We start from the raw sequence: 16,572 nt of genomic DNA, 5'->3' as shown, positions 1-16,572 counted from the left end.
AGTGTCCTTCCACACTGGATCCTGTGCTGCTGGCACCGCAGGATATGTGAGAACGGTAGGGGCTGAGGAGGGGGACGCTTGTGAAATCCTCAGGTGGTGTCACGGTAGTGTTTCCAGAGGAGAAGCACCCAACGCTCGCCATGTTGATGTGTGTTACTGTTTTCCAGACGTTTAATTATTATCAGTCCACAGCCTGACTTCTGACCTGCCTGTATGTCACACTTACCGGTATTCAGGAACTTTTGAGAAGATACAACAGGGAAACATAATTATGGTTTAAAATGATAGGAGAAGGGGAGAATGTTGGCAAACGGACTTTTGCTTGAACAGACGTGCACAGTTACAGTCCACCGACTTCGCAGGGAATTGGTCACGTTCTTCGGAGTATGAGACATTATTATACCAAACGGGGTAACTCGCGCTTTCCCATCTCGGAAGAATAAAGCTCGTTTCAGAAATAAAGTGTAGTGTGAGTGATTGGTCAGGAGACTGTGGTGGGATCTTAAAACAGCATAGGATTTATCAGTTCGCAGTGGTGCAGACAGATAGGTTAAAGACAGGGGAGGGGAGAGAGCAAATGACCTTTAAACATGTTATTTCCTTGAAATGCATTCCATTAAGTTAACTACGCGTACGGTACTCTGCCATGTTTTAATTTCCAAGTGAAACGTTAGCATGTTTGTGTTTTCAGTTTTATTAAATTAGTTTCTCTTTTTTTTTTTTCCTTTCAGAGAGCATTAGGTAATCAAAAGTCCACAGTAGTTGAATTCAGCAATAAAGATGCCTCTGAAATTAACAGTGAGCAAGATAAAGAAAATTCCTTAATCAAAAGTGAACCAAGAAGAATTAAAATATTTGATGGAGGGCAAGTACAAATTTTACTTTCTAAATGTACATTTAAACTTACTTTTTAAATGTACATTTGCTTTCATGTGACTGAAGATTTAACCAGTGCCAATTTTATATAAATGTTAACAAGGTTTCTCAGCTTATTAACAGAATCTTCATGGCAAAATATACGTTAGATGTCATGTTAAATAAATCCATTTTGATCAAGAAAATATTTAGGAAACATCATAGGCCCTAGGAGGCAGCTAAGAACTATTTTCAGAGTAAACTCTGGGTTTCACGTTGATTTACGATAAGGAGCTCCGTGGGAAATGTGCTCGAAGAGAGACAAATTCACTGCCTATTGGATGTCGCTGTGTTTTCGGTTATGAGAAAAACACATTGTAAAAGCTGATTGTAGCTCTAGTGAAGCCAAGAGAAAATTCAGTACTTTTAGAGTTGCTGTAATTGAATTTAATAGTAAAGAAAACTTTGGAGCCAGTGGCTGAGAAAGAGGGAGTTCTGTTCTAAAATTAAACCCGGTATCGAGTAAGGTGGTTTGACCAGAATTGGCTATTTGCATATTAAATGTTGATGCGAAAAGCTGGAATATTGTTACTTACATGTGCATAAAATTTGTATTGATTGAGTGTAAAAATTGTGACTTCTGGTATTTTGTAAGCTGAATTCTAATCATCGATATTTTCTCAAAGACCTAGTATCCAATCTCCCTATTTTTTTTCTTTAAATTAGATATAAATCAAATGAAGAGTATGTATATGTCCGAGGCAGGGGAAGAGGAAAGTACATTTGTGAAGAATGTGGAATACGTTGTAAGAAACCTAGTATGTTAAAGAAACACATACGGACCCATACAGATGTCCGCCCCTACCACTGCACTTACTGTAACTTCTCCTTTAAGACGAAAGGTATGAAATGGCATTGTTCGGTGGTCCTTTTGATATGCATTGAGTTAGTAGAGCCAAGATCCACCTTGACACTCTGTGACCGAGGATGCAGTAGCTTGAATAGACTGATAGAAATAACATCTTGTCAACACGGTAGCCTTGTCTCTTTATTTATATGTCTCTAGACCTCTCAGGGAAAGGAAGAAAAAGGTTTTCTTTTAATTATATACTTTCACAATATAGATAATAAATATAACATTTTAAAAGGAGCAACTACCCTTTTTTATTTCCCTCCCCAGATTAGAGTTGCATAACATGATGACTAATACATTTCAAAAATACTTTGGAGCTGAAGAAGAAAAAGAAATTTTCATGATGATAAGGAAACTCCTTTCTGTGCTGCAGGATTGAAGTGAAAGTTTAAATAATAACTACAGTAAACTTACAATGACTGCGTTCATGTCTTATTATCTAATTTTAGGCATGAAAGGCCATTTTTTTTTCCATGATGCTTTTTGTTTTTTACCCAAATTCTATTGAATTTCAGCTTCAGAAAACTTCTGTTGTCCTATTTAATGTGCATAGAACTCAGAACTAGTCATTAAAATTATATTTAGTACTCTTTCTGTATGCTTTATATGTTTTTATTTAAATTACAAGTCTTTATTATAGTTAAGGTAATTTTACCCTCTCCAGATTCCCTGCTACATATAACGAGAACACTGCTTAAAAAATAATGCCCACTTTCTCCCATTAGGCTCTTTGCTCACGAATCATTACATAAAAATTTGTTACTTGAGACTTCAATTTCCTACCTACCTTTTAAAAATAAGAACCTCTCTAAAAGAAAACAATGTCATCCTAAAATCCTCTGTCTGAAAGTGTGATATCTGTAAAAAATATTTAATTGACGATTTTTTTACAGAAACTTTATTTTTATTCCCTTTGAGTGAACATTCACTTTTTTTCTGATTGTATTGGCTGCCTTCAGGGTTTTTGTTTTAGAGATTGATCAACTTGTCAGCAAAATTTACTACGTTATTTGGCTAGAATTTTTTGGCGTTTAAGGAGAGTTATGATACATAGCAACTAAACATTCACATTAGCTCTCCTTAGATGCCGGGAGTACCCGAAGCAAGAATAATAGAAATAACAACAACAGAATTGTTCTTCAGCTAGCCTTGAATATTTCTGAATAGCTTTGGGACATCATGAGTAGTTGAGAGGTTCGCTGTCTGTAGTCCTCTGGTTGTGATGTGGATTCACCTTCTGGAAATGGAGGGTGGGTTTCAGGATGCTTTTCCAGGTCTTGTGTGCAGGCTTTGATAGGAGAAGGTACTATGATTTCTTAACCCAATTTATTGCCCTTTCACTGGTTTTGATCCTGTGATTACGCAACATCTGCGAATTTCCAGTACACAGCCAGGAGACCAGAAATGGGCCAATATAACTCATAAAAGATTACCAAGTACAGAATGATGTTGCTAAATAAAAGAGGATCACGGTATAATGTGAAATGTGTATTTCTCAATAGAAAGAAGAGAAGGAATCAGGATACTTAAATGATATTCATAAAATGAGGGCAAGAAAGGGAGGGAAACTTAGGTGTGGAAAACCAAATGAACCTTCTTGGCCAAGAAAAATACTCTGAATCACCAAGTAAGTAATCTTAGTGAAATAACTCCAAACAGCGTCACGTAAAGGTTTAGATAAATGTTTCCCAAGAGGCGGACAGAGCATAATGACCCCTGAAGAGTGAGCGTTAGATCTTTGCAGTTTTCACGTCTTCCAACTTCTCGGATATGCTGCTGATCTGAATTTACGTTAGATGTTTTGTTTTGTCAGAAAATCCATTGCAATTATGCGATAAATACGTATTTGAGGAAAGCGACCCTAGCTAAGGAGACCGGTGAAGAAAATATTAGAAACTCAGTATTTCCCTCTTCTCAGGGTGATAGTTCTTTATTTTACAGGTCAGCTTCCTCGTAGAAGTCTGCCTTTTGTGAATATCTGTAAAACAGATTCCATAGTATCTTTTAAATGCAGCTGAATACTAGTCGACTCGTTTTTAGGTTAGGCTGCAGATGTTGTCCTCCTTGATTTACTCTGTCGTCCTCGCCAGCGCAACTCTACTCCCCACTGGATGTGTCTGGATAGGAACAGAAAAACAGTGATGTAATGGCATGCCACATAAATATGGGTACCGAGAAAGAGCACGCTGCGGCCAGCTAAACAGTCTGCAGTGCTAGAAATTGATGCTTCTGATGCCTCGTGCCTATAAATCTCTACTTTGTCATTTGTCCCCTTAATTTATCTGATGAGTACACTTCCAAAAGAATTGTAATTGATTTGTTTTCACTGTTCTGCTTTAAAGGTCAGTCAGCAGAAAAGACACAGTGAGCTTGCACCCCTGCAGGATTTACTACCATTTATATCACAGAAAGCTCAACTCTCTGTGTAGCTGTAGGAGCCCAGAAACAAAACCTCACATGCTTTCCAGACGATTTAGACTAATGTTTCTTAAGTCTGTTAAAAAATTTACTTATTATGTTGATGCACAGAGTTTATGGCATTGCTAAGGGATATATGCATCTATTTTGCATGTTAGAATGCAAATTGTCGTGTTTATTTTAACTTAAGAAGTAGGTTAGTAGTAAGTAATAGCTCGAATTATGAAAAGATATGCTTATTAAAAGCTTATAGTCCCAAATTTATCTGGTTACAATTATCCATTAACGTCTCTAAGAAGCAAATAACCTTCCGTGACTGTTCATGTAGGGAACGAAAGCACTTTCGGTAAAGTAATTTGGTTTGTAATATTGTTATTGTATTAGGAAGTGCTTTGGCTTGTAAATGGAAATTTAAGCCGTATTGAGATGGCCAGAGCATCTTTTTTTACAACTTTTTAATATGAACATTTTGAAGCTTACGGGAAAGTAGAGATTTGTATCATGAACACCAGTCTACCAACCAGTCCACCTTTTACTAATTGTTAACATTTTGCCATATTTACCTCATGTGTCGTTTGTTTGTTTGTTTGTTTTAAGTGTATTTCAAGTAAATATCAGACATGGCCAAGCCATTTAAGCCGGGTGTCATCTCCGGAATTACAGAAGTCAGGGTTTGCTGGGTCTTAGATATCATCTAGTCCAGGTACCCTGTCACCCTTGAGCCCTTTAAGCACTAAGCTCTGAGGTGCTGCACGCTGTGAAGTGCAAGAAGTGGCTTGAACAGTGTGACCAGTTCCAAGTACTTAGGGAAGTTTTAGTGGTACTGAGGCTCTATAAATACAGCAGTTTCACAGGCCCTTCAGCTACTGCAAGCCCAAAGTTAAGACCAAGGATTCAGACATCTTTACCTCAAGGCTTATTCTCAAATACTAATTCGCCCCTGCTCACCAAGCTAAGTATCTGGATTTTGTTTTCTCAAAAGAGAGGACCTTCCCTTGTTGGCGATGTTTTGTGTGTGTGGCGTTCTGCACTCAAACTGCTTGGCATCCTTAGAATCTGAGCTCTTCCCATGCATTGGTGATCACTTGGGACGGACGTTCCCAGTGGGTCCCAGTTAACCTGATAATACTTAGCTACATTAGCCGCCAAAGGAAACACGTCTTTAGCGATACTGTTATGAGACGTCTAGTCAATATGGTGAAGTGAAATTAACACAGGAAATTCTCTCCTGTTCCAAATAACAGAAATGCTGTTTATGATATAACAAATGTAGTGTTTAATAGATAGTCAAGCTTGAAGTTTAAAAAAGGCAAATTCCCAGGTAACAGAAATAAAAAAGAAACTTCATGCTAGTATAGTGAATAGACACTTAAAATAATAATAATAATAAATAAATAAAATTTAAAATACAAGAATTCATGGGCACAGCAAAGCCAGGTATATGCCCACAGCTCAAGGATTTTAATGTTAATACTGGAATAGAGTCCGAGGCCTCTGAAATAAGCCTGGCCCTCCTGTCCAGTGACTTTGGACCATGTGGGAAAAACATTTCTGCTGAAGAGCAAAATCCCATACCTATGCCATGCAAAAAGAAAGAAAGAAAGAACTGGTCTAGAATCAGAGGTCTGAAACCTTCAGCCCCGAGTAGAAGCAGTTGGAAAACTGACCCACAGAGATGTTTCTGCAACTCAGGGTATTTAAGGTTCCGTGGAAAACAGCCTTGCTAAAGATAAGCTTACGATAAAAACTAAAAGGCGTGCAGGGAAACAAAGTACCATGAGGGAGATCCGGCAGGCACAGTGGTGGAGAATTTGGACGCCAGGATACACATCTTAGTGCGGTCCAAAGGGACTTTAAATTGAGGATGTTTAAAATGTTTTAAAAAAATAAGGACGACAGAATAGAGACCAAAGGCAAAAGTAGACATTATCCGAGTAGAAGAGGCAGAATTGAAAAGAGAAGTTGTTAATAGTAAATAACGAGGTTATTACAACATACAAATACCAGTATTTTCTTTTGTCCAAATTTGAGTCTTGGAACTATATAACCACAGTCTGTGCTTTCATTTGAAGTAGGAATGGAATTTGCCAGTGTTGACAAATGCAGCAGCAAAATACTACTGCGTAAGCTTAGTAAACATTCTTTTCCCTTAAGGAAATCTGACAAAACACATGAAGTCCAAGACACATAGCAAGAAATGTGTGGATTTAGGCGTCTCAGTAGGTTTAATAGATGAACAAGATACAGAAGAATCAGGTAAGGCTTTATTCCATATTTTTCATAAATGCTATTTACGATGTACTATTTTTTTTTTTTTGCGTCCATGTTCTTCTTTCCATTCCCACTGATACTGCTTAGTTCTTATTTTCGTTACTGTTTATTTACACTGTACAACAGACTCCTGCTCAGTTTCCCCATCATTAATTTGTCTTCCTTCCCGTCCATCCATTCCCACGGATGTTAAATTAATCTTCGTGAAGCCTGCGTCTGGTCGTACTACTCTGTTGCAAGTCTTCCATTGGTTTCCATTTGCCGACTGAATAAATGATGAGCTCGCATCCCCCGAATCCTTTATGATCTGGTGTCCGCCTGCCTTACCACCCTTCTTTCTCCTTTCTTTCTTTCACCTACCCTAATGCTTAAATTTCCTACTTACGTGACATTGATCTGGCTCTCTGCCTGTACAGCCCTCCCTCAAAACCCCGCCCTCAATCCCCACGCAAAACGTGGCTCCCAGTGCGCATCGGACAAAATCGTACTTTCCTTCAAGGTCTACCTCAGATCCACCGCTGCCATGAAGCCTTCTCTGATTTTCCCTTCCCACACTGTGGGAAACCATTTTTCTCTTCTCTCAGCTCCTGTAGTATTTCCGAGCTTGCTCTCTGAAAGCATTGAATCTCTTTCGGCCTCATTTTTGGATTATTTACATGCCGACCTTTCCTCCTCACGGAGATTCTTAAGCAGATCATGAGCAGAACTGATGACGGAGTGATCCTAGCTGCACCCGCAGCCCTTAATGCAGGGCCTTGCATGTAGCAGCCGCTCTGGGAATGTTTGTGCAGTAAAACACTTGTGTGCTTCCCCAAAATGTTTGTCATTTTGAAAACGTTGGCTGGGGCTTTTCATAACGGTGTTAACAAATCTAAGTGTTTATCTCTGACCAATTTTGAGGGAAAATAAACCCATTCTTCTGTTCTAATTAGAAAGTAGAATACTTCTTTTGTGAGACTTTTTACATAGGTCAAGAATTTATCAAAGAGATAAGTTTTCTTTAAAAAAGAAACTTTCTGTTTTTGAAAAGTGCCCTAAATTAGACATTTACCTGCTTGCCATGTCTTAGTTAACATGCATTAGTTTGATACGTAGAATATTTCCAAAGAGTAAATGGTGAGCACACCATGGTAAATATAGGTAAAAAGTCAAACGCTTTTAATTCCACCTAACAACCGGTAGCACACTAAATGAATGAGCCTGAACTTATTTCTAAACATGCAGAGGAAGTGACTCACGTCTTAAGTGGTACAGCTGATATGATTCACTATTTTAACCACATGGAGAGGATTGCCTTTAACTCCTTTTGGGGAATAAACTGATGCATTCTTGATAGAAGAAAAAAGATAATCGTAACAAATTTAGGACAATAAGGAGTTTTTAAGTGTTTTAGACACCTTGTTGCTTTGATGCATGTTAGGGGTGGCCAGATCAGGATTTAAAAGTGCATATCACATTAATGTACATGTCACTTTACTTAGGAACTTATTTGTTGAAAGCCGATTGTTGAATTGCCAGAAATTGAATTCTACGTCCGTGTCTTGAAACAAAGACACTGACACAGTTGATAGAATTAATTATAATTCACTTCTAATATAGACGGTTTGTTTTCTGCTGTTAGTAATCATGCAGTGAGTGACCTACCATCATGAAGGGAATAAATTTTTTTATTTGCTTTATTATTGATTTGCTTTGCTATTATTTGCTGTATTGCTATTCTACCGAGTCATTCAGAAGTAGAAAACTGGGAAGAATGAATAAGAGTTTCAGCAAGTTTATTATTACCCTCTGACTAGGAAAGGTACGAGGCAGAAATGGGAAATACTACTCTCTGAAAAACACGGACACACAGGAAGTATTATCACAATATATGCTCATTTACAGGTTTTACTTCTTGAGGAAGATCTCTCTGTCTTATAAAAAGTAAGTGAAAGAGCCTCTACAGTTAAAGGAAGGGAGTGTTTATATTCTGAATTTGCATAGGACAATCAAGTGTGGTTTCCATGAATTATCATGTATTGTTTAGATTGGCTGACAGGCCGACTTACACATCTATTCATTCATTTTTCTATTCCGCAGCTTGTTCCAAAAGCACATGAAGCAGGGTTCAGGTTATAACTCAAACTTGATATTCTAATTGCATATTCAGAGGAGACCCTCTGCTAAAGCTAGGTATTTTACTTGTTTTTCTCTTGGCTACATTTTTTTAATTACTGTGATTATGGGTAGTATATTTTGTTTTTTCACCGTGTTTATTGAATAGTAGATTCAATATTGGCACATAGGTGGATTTTGCCAAGTGTCGTGCCATTCTGGAGACCTAACGGTTCCTAATGAATATGCCAACAAATCTCTTCTTCCTTCGCTTTATTATGGGCTTGGAATGTAGGTGTAAATGTAGTAAAAATTTGTTGTTTGAAACCAGTGGTCTTGTTTTCCTTTCACTCTATTGTGCTTTCAAAAAACAATATTTTGATTTTTTTCTCAATACAAAAAGATTACAAAGAGTTTTATTACCTGTATTCATGCATTCGCGCCAGAGTTGATTATTATATTTTCTCTTATTTGCTTCAAGTCTTTTTCATAAATTCAGTGTGTTTTTGGAAAACAAAAACAGCGAAACAAGTCATTACACATCAGGTCCCCTTTCCCGGTCACTCTCCCTCCCAGAGGCGGACGCCAACTGAGCTGAGGGGTTCTCTTTTCAGTTCGTGTGACATACATTTATTTCCACACCCGTGAATAACATGTGGTTGGTTGGCTCGTGTTTTAAATTTGCATGAACGGTATCTATCACCTTGTATGTCGATGCCAAGAAAATGAATTTTGCTTGATAACTTGGAATGGGTTTCCGGAGCCATTTCTTTTTCTGCACAGCCTTAACCATACTTACGTTGCAGGAATTTACATTTCGGCCGATTAGATGAGTGACAGTCTGCCATCTTTCTTTGTGTTTTCTTCATTACTCTCCTAAGGTGGTTGTGTCTTATTATTCTTTGGAAAGAAGTTCCGCTCTATTAAATCAATGATAGTTAGCCAGGGGATCTTGCTTAACAGTTCCTCAGGTGTCTGTGCTTTTAAGGGAGCAAGCCCAGAAGCCTGCAGTGGGGTGCTGCTTGTCTGCAGGCTGTCCTGTTTTCTGATCGCACACAGCCCCAGAATGCACCAGCTGGCTCTTCTCTTTCCATTTCCTTGGCTGCCCCTCCTCACCTCCCCGGCCTCACCTCCCCACCCTGGGGCTGGGCTGGCTAATCTCTTTTCTTTTCTGTCTATACCCACTCACCGGGTTAATCTCATTCCGTTTTCTGACCGTAAATACCATCTATCTGCTGCCGATTCCAGCACTCACTCCAAACTGGCACATCCATCTGGCTGCCGGCCACCCCCACTCGCGAATCCGATGGGCATCTCAAGTCGGACGAGCCCCAGACTTCGATTTCCCCCCTTACCTCCAAGAAGCACGCCTCCCCTCTCGTCTTCTCCCATCCTTCCAGCTACTAAACCAAAAGTCTTGAAGTCATCCTTGAGACCCTCCGTCTCCAATTTACCCCTAGAACCTTTGGCTTTTTTTTTTTTTCTTTTTTCAAAAGGTGTTCAGGATCCCATTACCTCTACCGCCCAACCCTGGTCACAGCTATCACCGCCTCTATCAAATCACTTGGAGGAGACCCTGACTGGTCTCTGTGTCCAACTCCAGCCTCTCTATGGACTCTCAACACGGCTGCCAAAGTGTTTTGTTTTCATCACGTCATCATTTTGCTTAAAACCCGCTAAAGGTTTCCCGTCTCATTCAGAGCTCTGCTCTGCTGTGTGCTTGGGGGCTCTGCAGCCCACTCACCTTCCTCACACTGTCTCTCCCAAGCTCGACTCCCGCGTCTTCTGCCCTTGCTCAGTCAGCTACACCCACACGCACCTCCCTGCTCTTCATTAGACAGCCCAGCAGGCCCCACCTCGGGGCCTGCGCTCATTTCCCCTCTCCGGAGTGCCCTCCGCCAGATCCCGCAGGACTTCGCTCATCACCTCCTTCAGCGCTCTCTTCCAGTGCCGCCCTGTCAAGGAGGGCTTCCTGACCCCCCTGGGCCGAAAGCACCCTCACTGTCTTCCTGCCAGCAAGTCCTGCTCCTCTCTGTTCTGCTTTGTCTCTTATCGCACTTACCCCTACCCGGGGTGTGTGTGTGTGTGTGTGTGTGTGTGTGTGTGTGTGTGTGTGTGTCATTACCTGTTCCTTTCAACTAGGAAGTAAATCATAAGGACATGGATTGTAATATGCCCACTGCCATATCTCCAGCTTCTTAGGATGGTGGCTGGCAAGTGACAGGTAGTAAACAGTTGCTGATTTAATGAAGGACTGGAGGGGAAAATGACCTATTAGCTCTCAGAAAATTGTTCCATATTATTATGTTTAGAATTTGACATGTTAGTTTCCGTGAAATCCCTTCACTCAAATCCGGTGGTAGCCCTAATATAGTATTTAATGCCTTTACTATAAGCAGTGTTTACGTGACATGGCCTAGGCAGACACAGGTGACATTGAGGCGATGACGGCATGTGTTAATTTGTTATTTATTGGTCATTGGATCAGAAGACTAGAAGTTAGTTCAAGTTCTCCGATGATTCCACCATTCCATATGGGTGAAGATCTGTTCTGTTCTTCAGTAGTTCCAGAGAAGAAAAGTTAATTCTCTCACTGACACATCCATTTATGTACTTAGCACTTGAGCAGCTGTTACATGCACAGTCACTGCCCTCAGGAGGCACAGACTCAGCAGGGCTCGCTCCCCAAGGCTGGGGTTGGGGAAGGAGCAGAGATGCCTCGTTGGTTGTAGAAAGATGACCGAGGGTGTCCCAGAAGTAGGGGAAGGGGCTTATCTATCCATACGTTGCTTTATCGGCGACGTACCTGCAGCTGACGGGGGGGCAGCATTCTGGACCGAAGGAGTCGTTTGGGCAAAAGCCCCGAGGTTAGGAGAGCGAAGTAGGGTGCTGATAAGCATGTAACTGGGACAAGATGTGAGAGAGTTGGACAGGACTCATAGCTGACCAGTGCTGAGGGACGGGTCAGACTACGCAAGGGCGCACTCGCTCCAGGTGCAAACTATGCTCACTTATCCTTAGAATCAGAGTCTCTGCTGTGGCAGTTGATACAGATTTCTTGATGTTGTGACACTCGAAAACCATTATTTCTTTGCTATGATTTTTCTAGTACTTTCACTCTTCTGTTTTTTAATTTATTTTTGAGAGAGAGAGAGACAGAGTGCGAATGGGGGAGGGACACAGAGGGAGACACAGAATCCGAAACAGGCTCCAGAATCCAAAACTGAGCTGTCAGCACAAAGCCCAACGCAAGGCTTGAACTCACAAACTGTGAGATCATGACCTGAGCCCAAGTCAGACACTTAACCAACTGTGACACCCAGGCACCCCCATATTTTTATTCTTTTAAACATTCCATAATATGTAAAGTGTTCCCAAGACTTAAAAAGTTTAATTTTTTGAATGTCACCTACAGTCATTTAAAGCCATTGCCTCCTTAGACCCACATACACCTGTCTTTCAGTCTGGATTATTTTTTCAAATGTTTTTGAAACAAAAGAAAAGATAATGGGGCTTTTAATCCGTGACTCTGGAATTTTCGTTGCTGAGCTCTTTTTTTGTTTTGCTTTGGTTTTATTTTTGTTCTTCCCCCCCCCCCCCGCCCCCACCGATGATGTGATTTTATTTTGTAGTGAGAAATTAGACCATAGTGACTAAAAGAAGCATGATTTCATTAAGTGGATGGTCCCGTTCAGCAGCAACAATAAAACCATAGCATAGAGCAAAAGCCTCTTTCTGGAAAGCTGTTTCTATAGAGAAAGTGCCTCAGTTTTTCTATGTCCCTTATTCCCTTGTAGATGGAGTTTACAAGTTTGGGTGGAAAGTCTGGCGTGGTTTCTCTCTCGTGACATCCAATTGCATGTATACATGTGTAACGACTAACTTAGAAATCTCGTTCTTCATTTATTAAATTAGGGAGCACTGTTTCCACTGGAATTAATTTCTACTCTGACCCAGCATCACTCTGGTATAGAATTGTCCCCATAGAATAGACTGTCCTAAAAGGTAAGGGCCTGATTTGTTCCCGCTTTTAAGGTTTCTGTGTATATTTGGAAACCCTGCCCTTATCGACTCCATAAGGATGTGATAAGGCCTAGCAGCTTGTTATGCAGTGTTTCGCTTTTACCGTCAATTTCCCTTCCCGAGGAAACATACAAATTACCAGGCATACATTTGTAGGAGATGAAGTGGCTGCCTTTTAAAAACTTAGGAAGGAGAGTCAATGCTTTCAGGTATTGCAGTTTTAAATTTTGAAGCGTACATCTGCTGGTAGACCGGAGCTTGGGGCTGTGAGGCTGGTCAGTGTCAAGTGATCTTCCATTCAAGTTCGCTTCTCTGCACCCTCCTTACCCGCTGGGGTTGCCCATCACCCTGGCCACAAGGGCAGCCTCCCCCTCGTAGGGATCAGATGCATGGCAGTGGTTCTTTCTGCGACTTTAGCTGCCACCTAGGATCCCCTGCCCATCTCGACATTCCTGCCTGAGAGCATATTCTCCGTCTTCATGGCCCCACCGATGAAAACGAGCAAACGTGCTGTCTTTGTTCTTCAGTGGTGAACAGCTTTCTCAAATGCTTCTGTGGCATCCTGGGGTCTTGATATCGTTTCTCATATTTGTAATCTAACATAAATCCAGTATTAAGCCTGTGCACGCGCACTGTCAGTAACCACACTGGGATTCCAGCTGCCGCGTGTCCACAGTAAACATTCAGGAAAGTGCGAAGGGCTTGGCCGGCAGCGAGGTGCACGGCTCTTAGCACGGTTAGCTTTCTTACTTGTATTTCAGAAAGGTAGTGGTTACGGTGGCTTCGCAGATGCCTTTCATGCCGACACAGCCTCAGGTTGTCGGGAGCCAGCTAGTCCAGCCAGGTGAAAAGTGGAAGTCAGGAATAACTAAGTAAACTCAACCAGTTGACTGTCCTTTAGCAGCACCTGGCTCTTCCTAAACGCAGTTGACATTGGTCACTAATTACGCTGACAGGTTGTAGATGCCTACTAAAGAGAATAGTGATTCAAGAAAGCTAAGTGAGATTCAGGAGCCCCTTGTCTTTTGGGAACCGAACCCATTCCTCTAAAATGTCAAGGCTCGATCAGCATGCAAATTTGTGACGTTGTCTTCTCCGGGTACTGGTTTAAATTCCTACGGAGTTTTGATAGCCGCGTGACAGATTTCCTGGTTTAACAGTGTAGGAGCGGCATGGGCAGTGGGGTCCTACGGTGCCGTAGGAAGGGGGCTTACCTTCACGACCATCGCAGACAGACTGCCCATGCTAACAGGACATGTAATAACGTACAGCGTATCTTTAAACCTTGATCACCTCAGACCTCTGAGAGATGGGGGTCAATCTTTTTAAAGGAAAAAGTAACCCACAATGATGTTATTAGGGAGACCGGGTTCGAAATGCCAGACTTTGCCAGAATAGCACCCAAAACCCTATCCTGAGAACAGTGTATTTAGGTTTACAGGAAAAATTTAGGGGTTTCGCCATTTAAATAGATCTTTTCTGTAGCACACATGTGATTGCCACCAAGAACTATCCTCTCTGAGCTTCCATTTGTTCAACAAAATGTAGCAAAGGCTCAGAAAGGTAGGAATTACTAGGGTATGTCACCAGAATATTTCTTTCTTTTTGTTTGTTTTTTGGGGGTTTTTTTGGTTGTTTTGTGGTTTTCTTTGTTTTTTTTTTTTGTTTTTTTGTTTTTTTTTTTTTTTTTTTTTAGAGAGAGAGAGAGAGAGAGCGCGAGAACAGGCAGGGGAGGGGGATAGGGACGCAGGGACAGAGGATCCAAAGCAGGCTGTGCGCTGACAGAAGTGAGCCCAATGTGGGGCTCGAACTCATGAACCATGAGATCATGACCTGAGCTGAAGTCGGACGCTCAACCGATTGAGCCACCCAGGAGCCCCCGAGTATTTATTTCTTAACCATTATTACCATTTGGTAATGTCTTGGCCAGCTTAGGGCCTTCTGGGAAAAGTCCAAGGCTTCCTATGCTATATGTATAGTTATTTCTGGATGTCTGCCTCGTTTTGTCTAGTTTCACCAAAGGTTTCCTCTGGGTTTATTTCTCCTTAACCTCGGTGTTTCTTTTCCTGGTATTATCGTCAATCTTTTTTTTTTTTTTTTTTTTTTTTTTTTTTTTTTTTTTTTTAATGATCCTAAACCTGTTCTCTTCTGTGCCCACCAACATGATACTGGGAATGTCCTTCATTGGGGTCACGTGCATGCTCGCTGGGTGATAAAGAGTACTTACTGAGGATCAATGTGAAAAGGATAGTGGACAAAGGACTGAAGACCCTGGTTATTTTAAATTCCTTACTACTCTTAGTAACAGCAGGCTGCATGGCTGCCCATTTTAGCCTGTAATTCTTGTGCTGATGTCCAAGTGGAGTAAATGGACAGATGCTTGGAAACATTTACTTTGAATGAAGCAGGAGGAATTACAAATTGTTCTAAGCCTACCATTAAAATAAGGACATTTGCCATGGGGTGCCTGGGTGGCTCAGGCAGTTAAGCCTCTGATTTCAGCTCAGGTCATGATCTCATGGTTCCTGAGTTCGAGCCCCTCATCCGGCTCTGTGCTGACAACTCAGAGCCTGGAGCCTGCTTCACGATTCTGCGTCTCCCTCTCTCTCTCTCTCTGTCTCTCTTTCAAAACTAAATATTTAAAAAAGTAGATTTTTTTAATTAAAAGGAAGTAAAATACGGGCATTTGGCATTGTGAAGAAGTTTCTGTTTAGCTTAAAACCAGCAACTCGAGCTGTAATTATAGTATGTGCTCACGAAAAGTCTCATCCCTCCAGCCAGCTGCACGTGGCCCTCCTATTCGTCTTGTCGTGCAAAATTACACTGTCTCAGGAATTTGGTCCCTGTGTTCTTGGGGTATTAGCGAATACTTTTTCGTTTTCACCTTTTATGTCAAAAAACGCGCTGCTGGCTATTTGCTTTCATGCCTTGATCCAAAGAATGTTTTTGTCAACAGAATGCCGGACCTCAGTGCTAGGAATGTTAATATGTGCCCTCAGCTGCCAAACTGGGAGAGCCATTCAGCGTGGCAAAATGCAGCTGCAAAAGTGATTCTCGCTGGGGGTGAGGTAGAGGATAATGTGTGTAAGAAAACGATGTTAGCTCGCAGGATTTAAAACCTGTAGCACATTTACCCTTAAAATAAATTGAAGTGTGTTTCTCTAAATGAAATCCTGTCTACGTGAAACCTGCACAGTATGTTTTTGTCACTGGGATTTTGTTGGAAAACATTAGTACTCCTAAGAAAAATCTCCGTGTACGATGTGAAACCATAAGAGCTCTTAAGATTTATATTTAAGATAAATAAGTCTTAATGTCATTAACAAATGACACAGATAAGAGTCTTTCGGTGTACTTCCTAAAGTAAAATGTTAAACTCTGGCCCATTACATGCTTAGTGATGTTTTCATCTTTAAAAACATCCAAAAATAACACATAAGTTTGTTACTGCAGTAGTTATGGGCTTTCAGGGAAAATTTCCCCAGTTTTTGGGGCTGTTTGTCTGGATCTCCAAGTAATATTTCTAAACATGTGAGAAGAACAAAAACAGACAGATGACAGCAGGAGAGTGTGGATCCCGGACGGGGTGGTGCTGACCTCTCGTGAGTCTGAGCACCTTCCAGCAGGTGTCACTGTCTGGCAAGGATGGGAGGGCGGGGTACCCTTCATCCAGCTCGCGCTGGGTTTTGAAATCCATGTCTAGGGAAATTGTTCGAAACATTTACCCTTGAAGAGCAAGGTCGCTGCACCGAATACCTCTTCTTTCCCTCGTGAATTTAAATTCACAGAAAATAAAGTTAATTTTACACTTGCATAAAATTTTACTGAGTATTGGAAAAATAGGAAGTAATAGAAGTCTTAAGGGCCACGCATTTATGAGTTTGGGAACAAGTATGGTTTTTTTTTTTTTTTTTTTTTTTATCTGTTCCGGGCTCCCCGGGTGATGCAGAGGGGTCAGACGCTCCAGCCTTGACGCTCCTGGAATATTACACTCTGTA

The 16,572-nt window shown here is 41.1% G+C and overlaps 1 protein-coding gene across 7 annotated transcripts in view; it reads left to right on the top strand.

Annotated features, from left to right (window-relative positions):
* Positions 1-16,572, top strand: part of HIVEP1 (HIVEP zinc finger 1) — a 148,714-nt gene that overhangs the window by 117,664 nt on the left and 14,478 nt on the right. For 6 of the 7 annotated variants that reach the window (XM_045057111.1, XM_045057114.1, XM_045057112.1 and 3 more), the window contains 3 exons: positions 732-865; positions 1,582-1,757; positions 6,341-6,442. In XM_045057111.1, the coding sequence (XP_044913046.1) occupies positions 732-865; positions 1,582-1,757; positions 6,341-6,442 (412 nt within the window). The remainder of the gene's footprint in view (positions 1-731; positions 866-1,581; positions 1,758-6,340; positions 6,443-16,572) is intronic. The other variant, XM_045057117.1, reaches the window with a different exon arrangement.

This window comes from Felis catus, chromosome B2 (genome assembly GCF_018350175.1).
Source record: "Felis catus isolate Fca126 chromosome B2, F.catus_Fca126_mat1.0, whole genome shotgun sequence".
NCBI classification, from domain to species: Eukaryota; Metazoa; Chordata; class Mammalia; order Carnivora; family Felidae; genus Felis; species Felis catus.
Note: the sequence above shows the minus strand (reverse complement) of the source record. Positions and strands in the feature narration are given on the sequence as shown.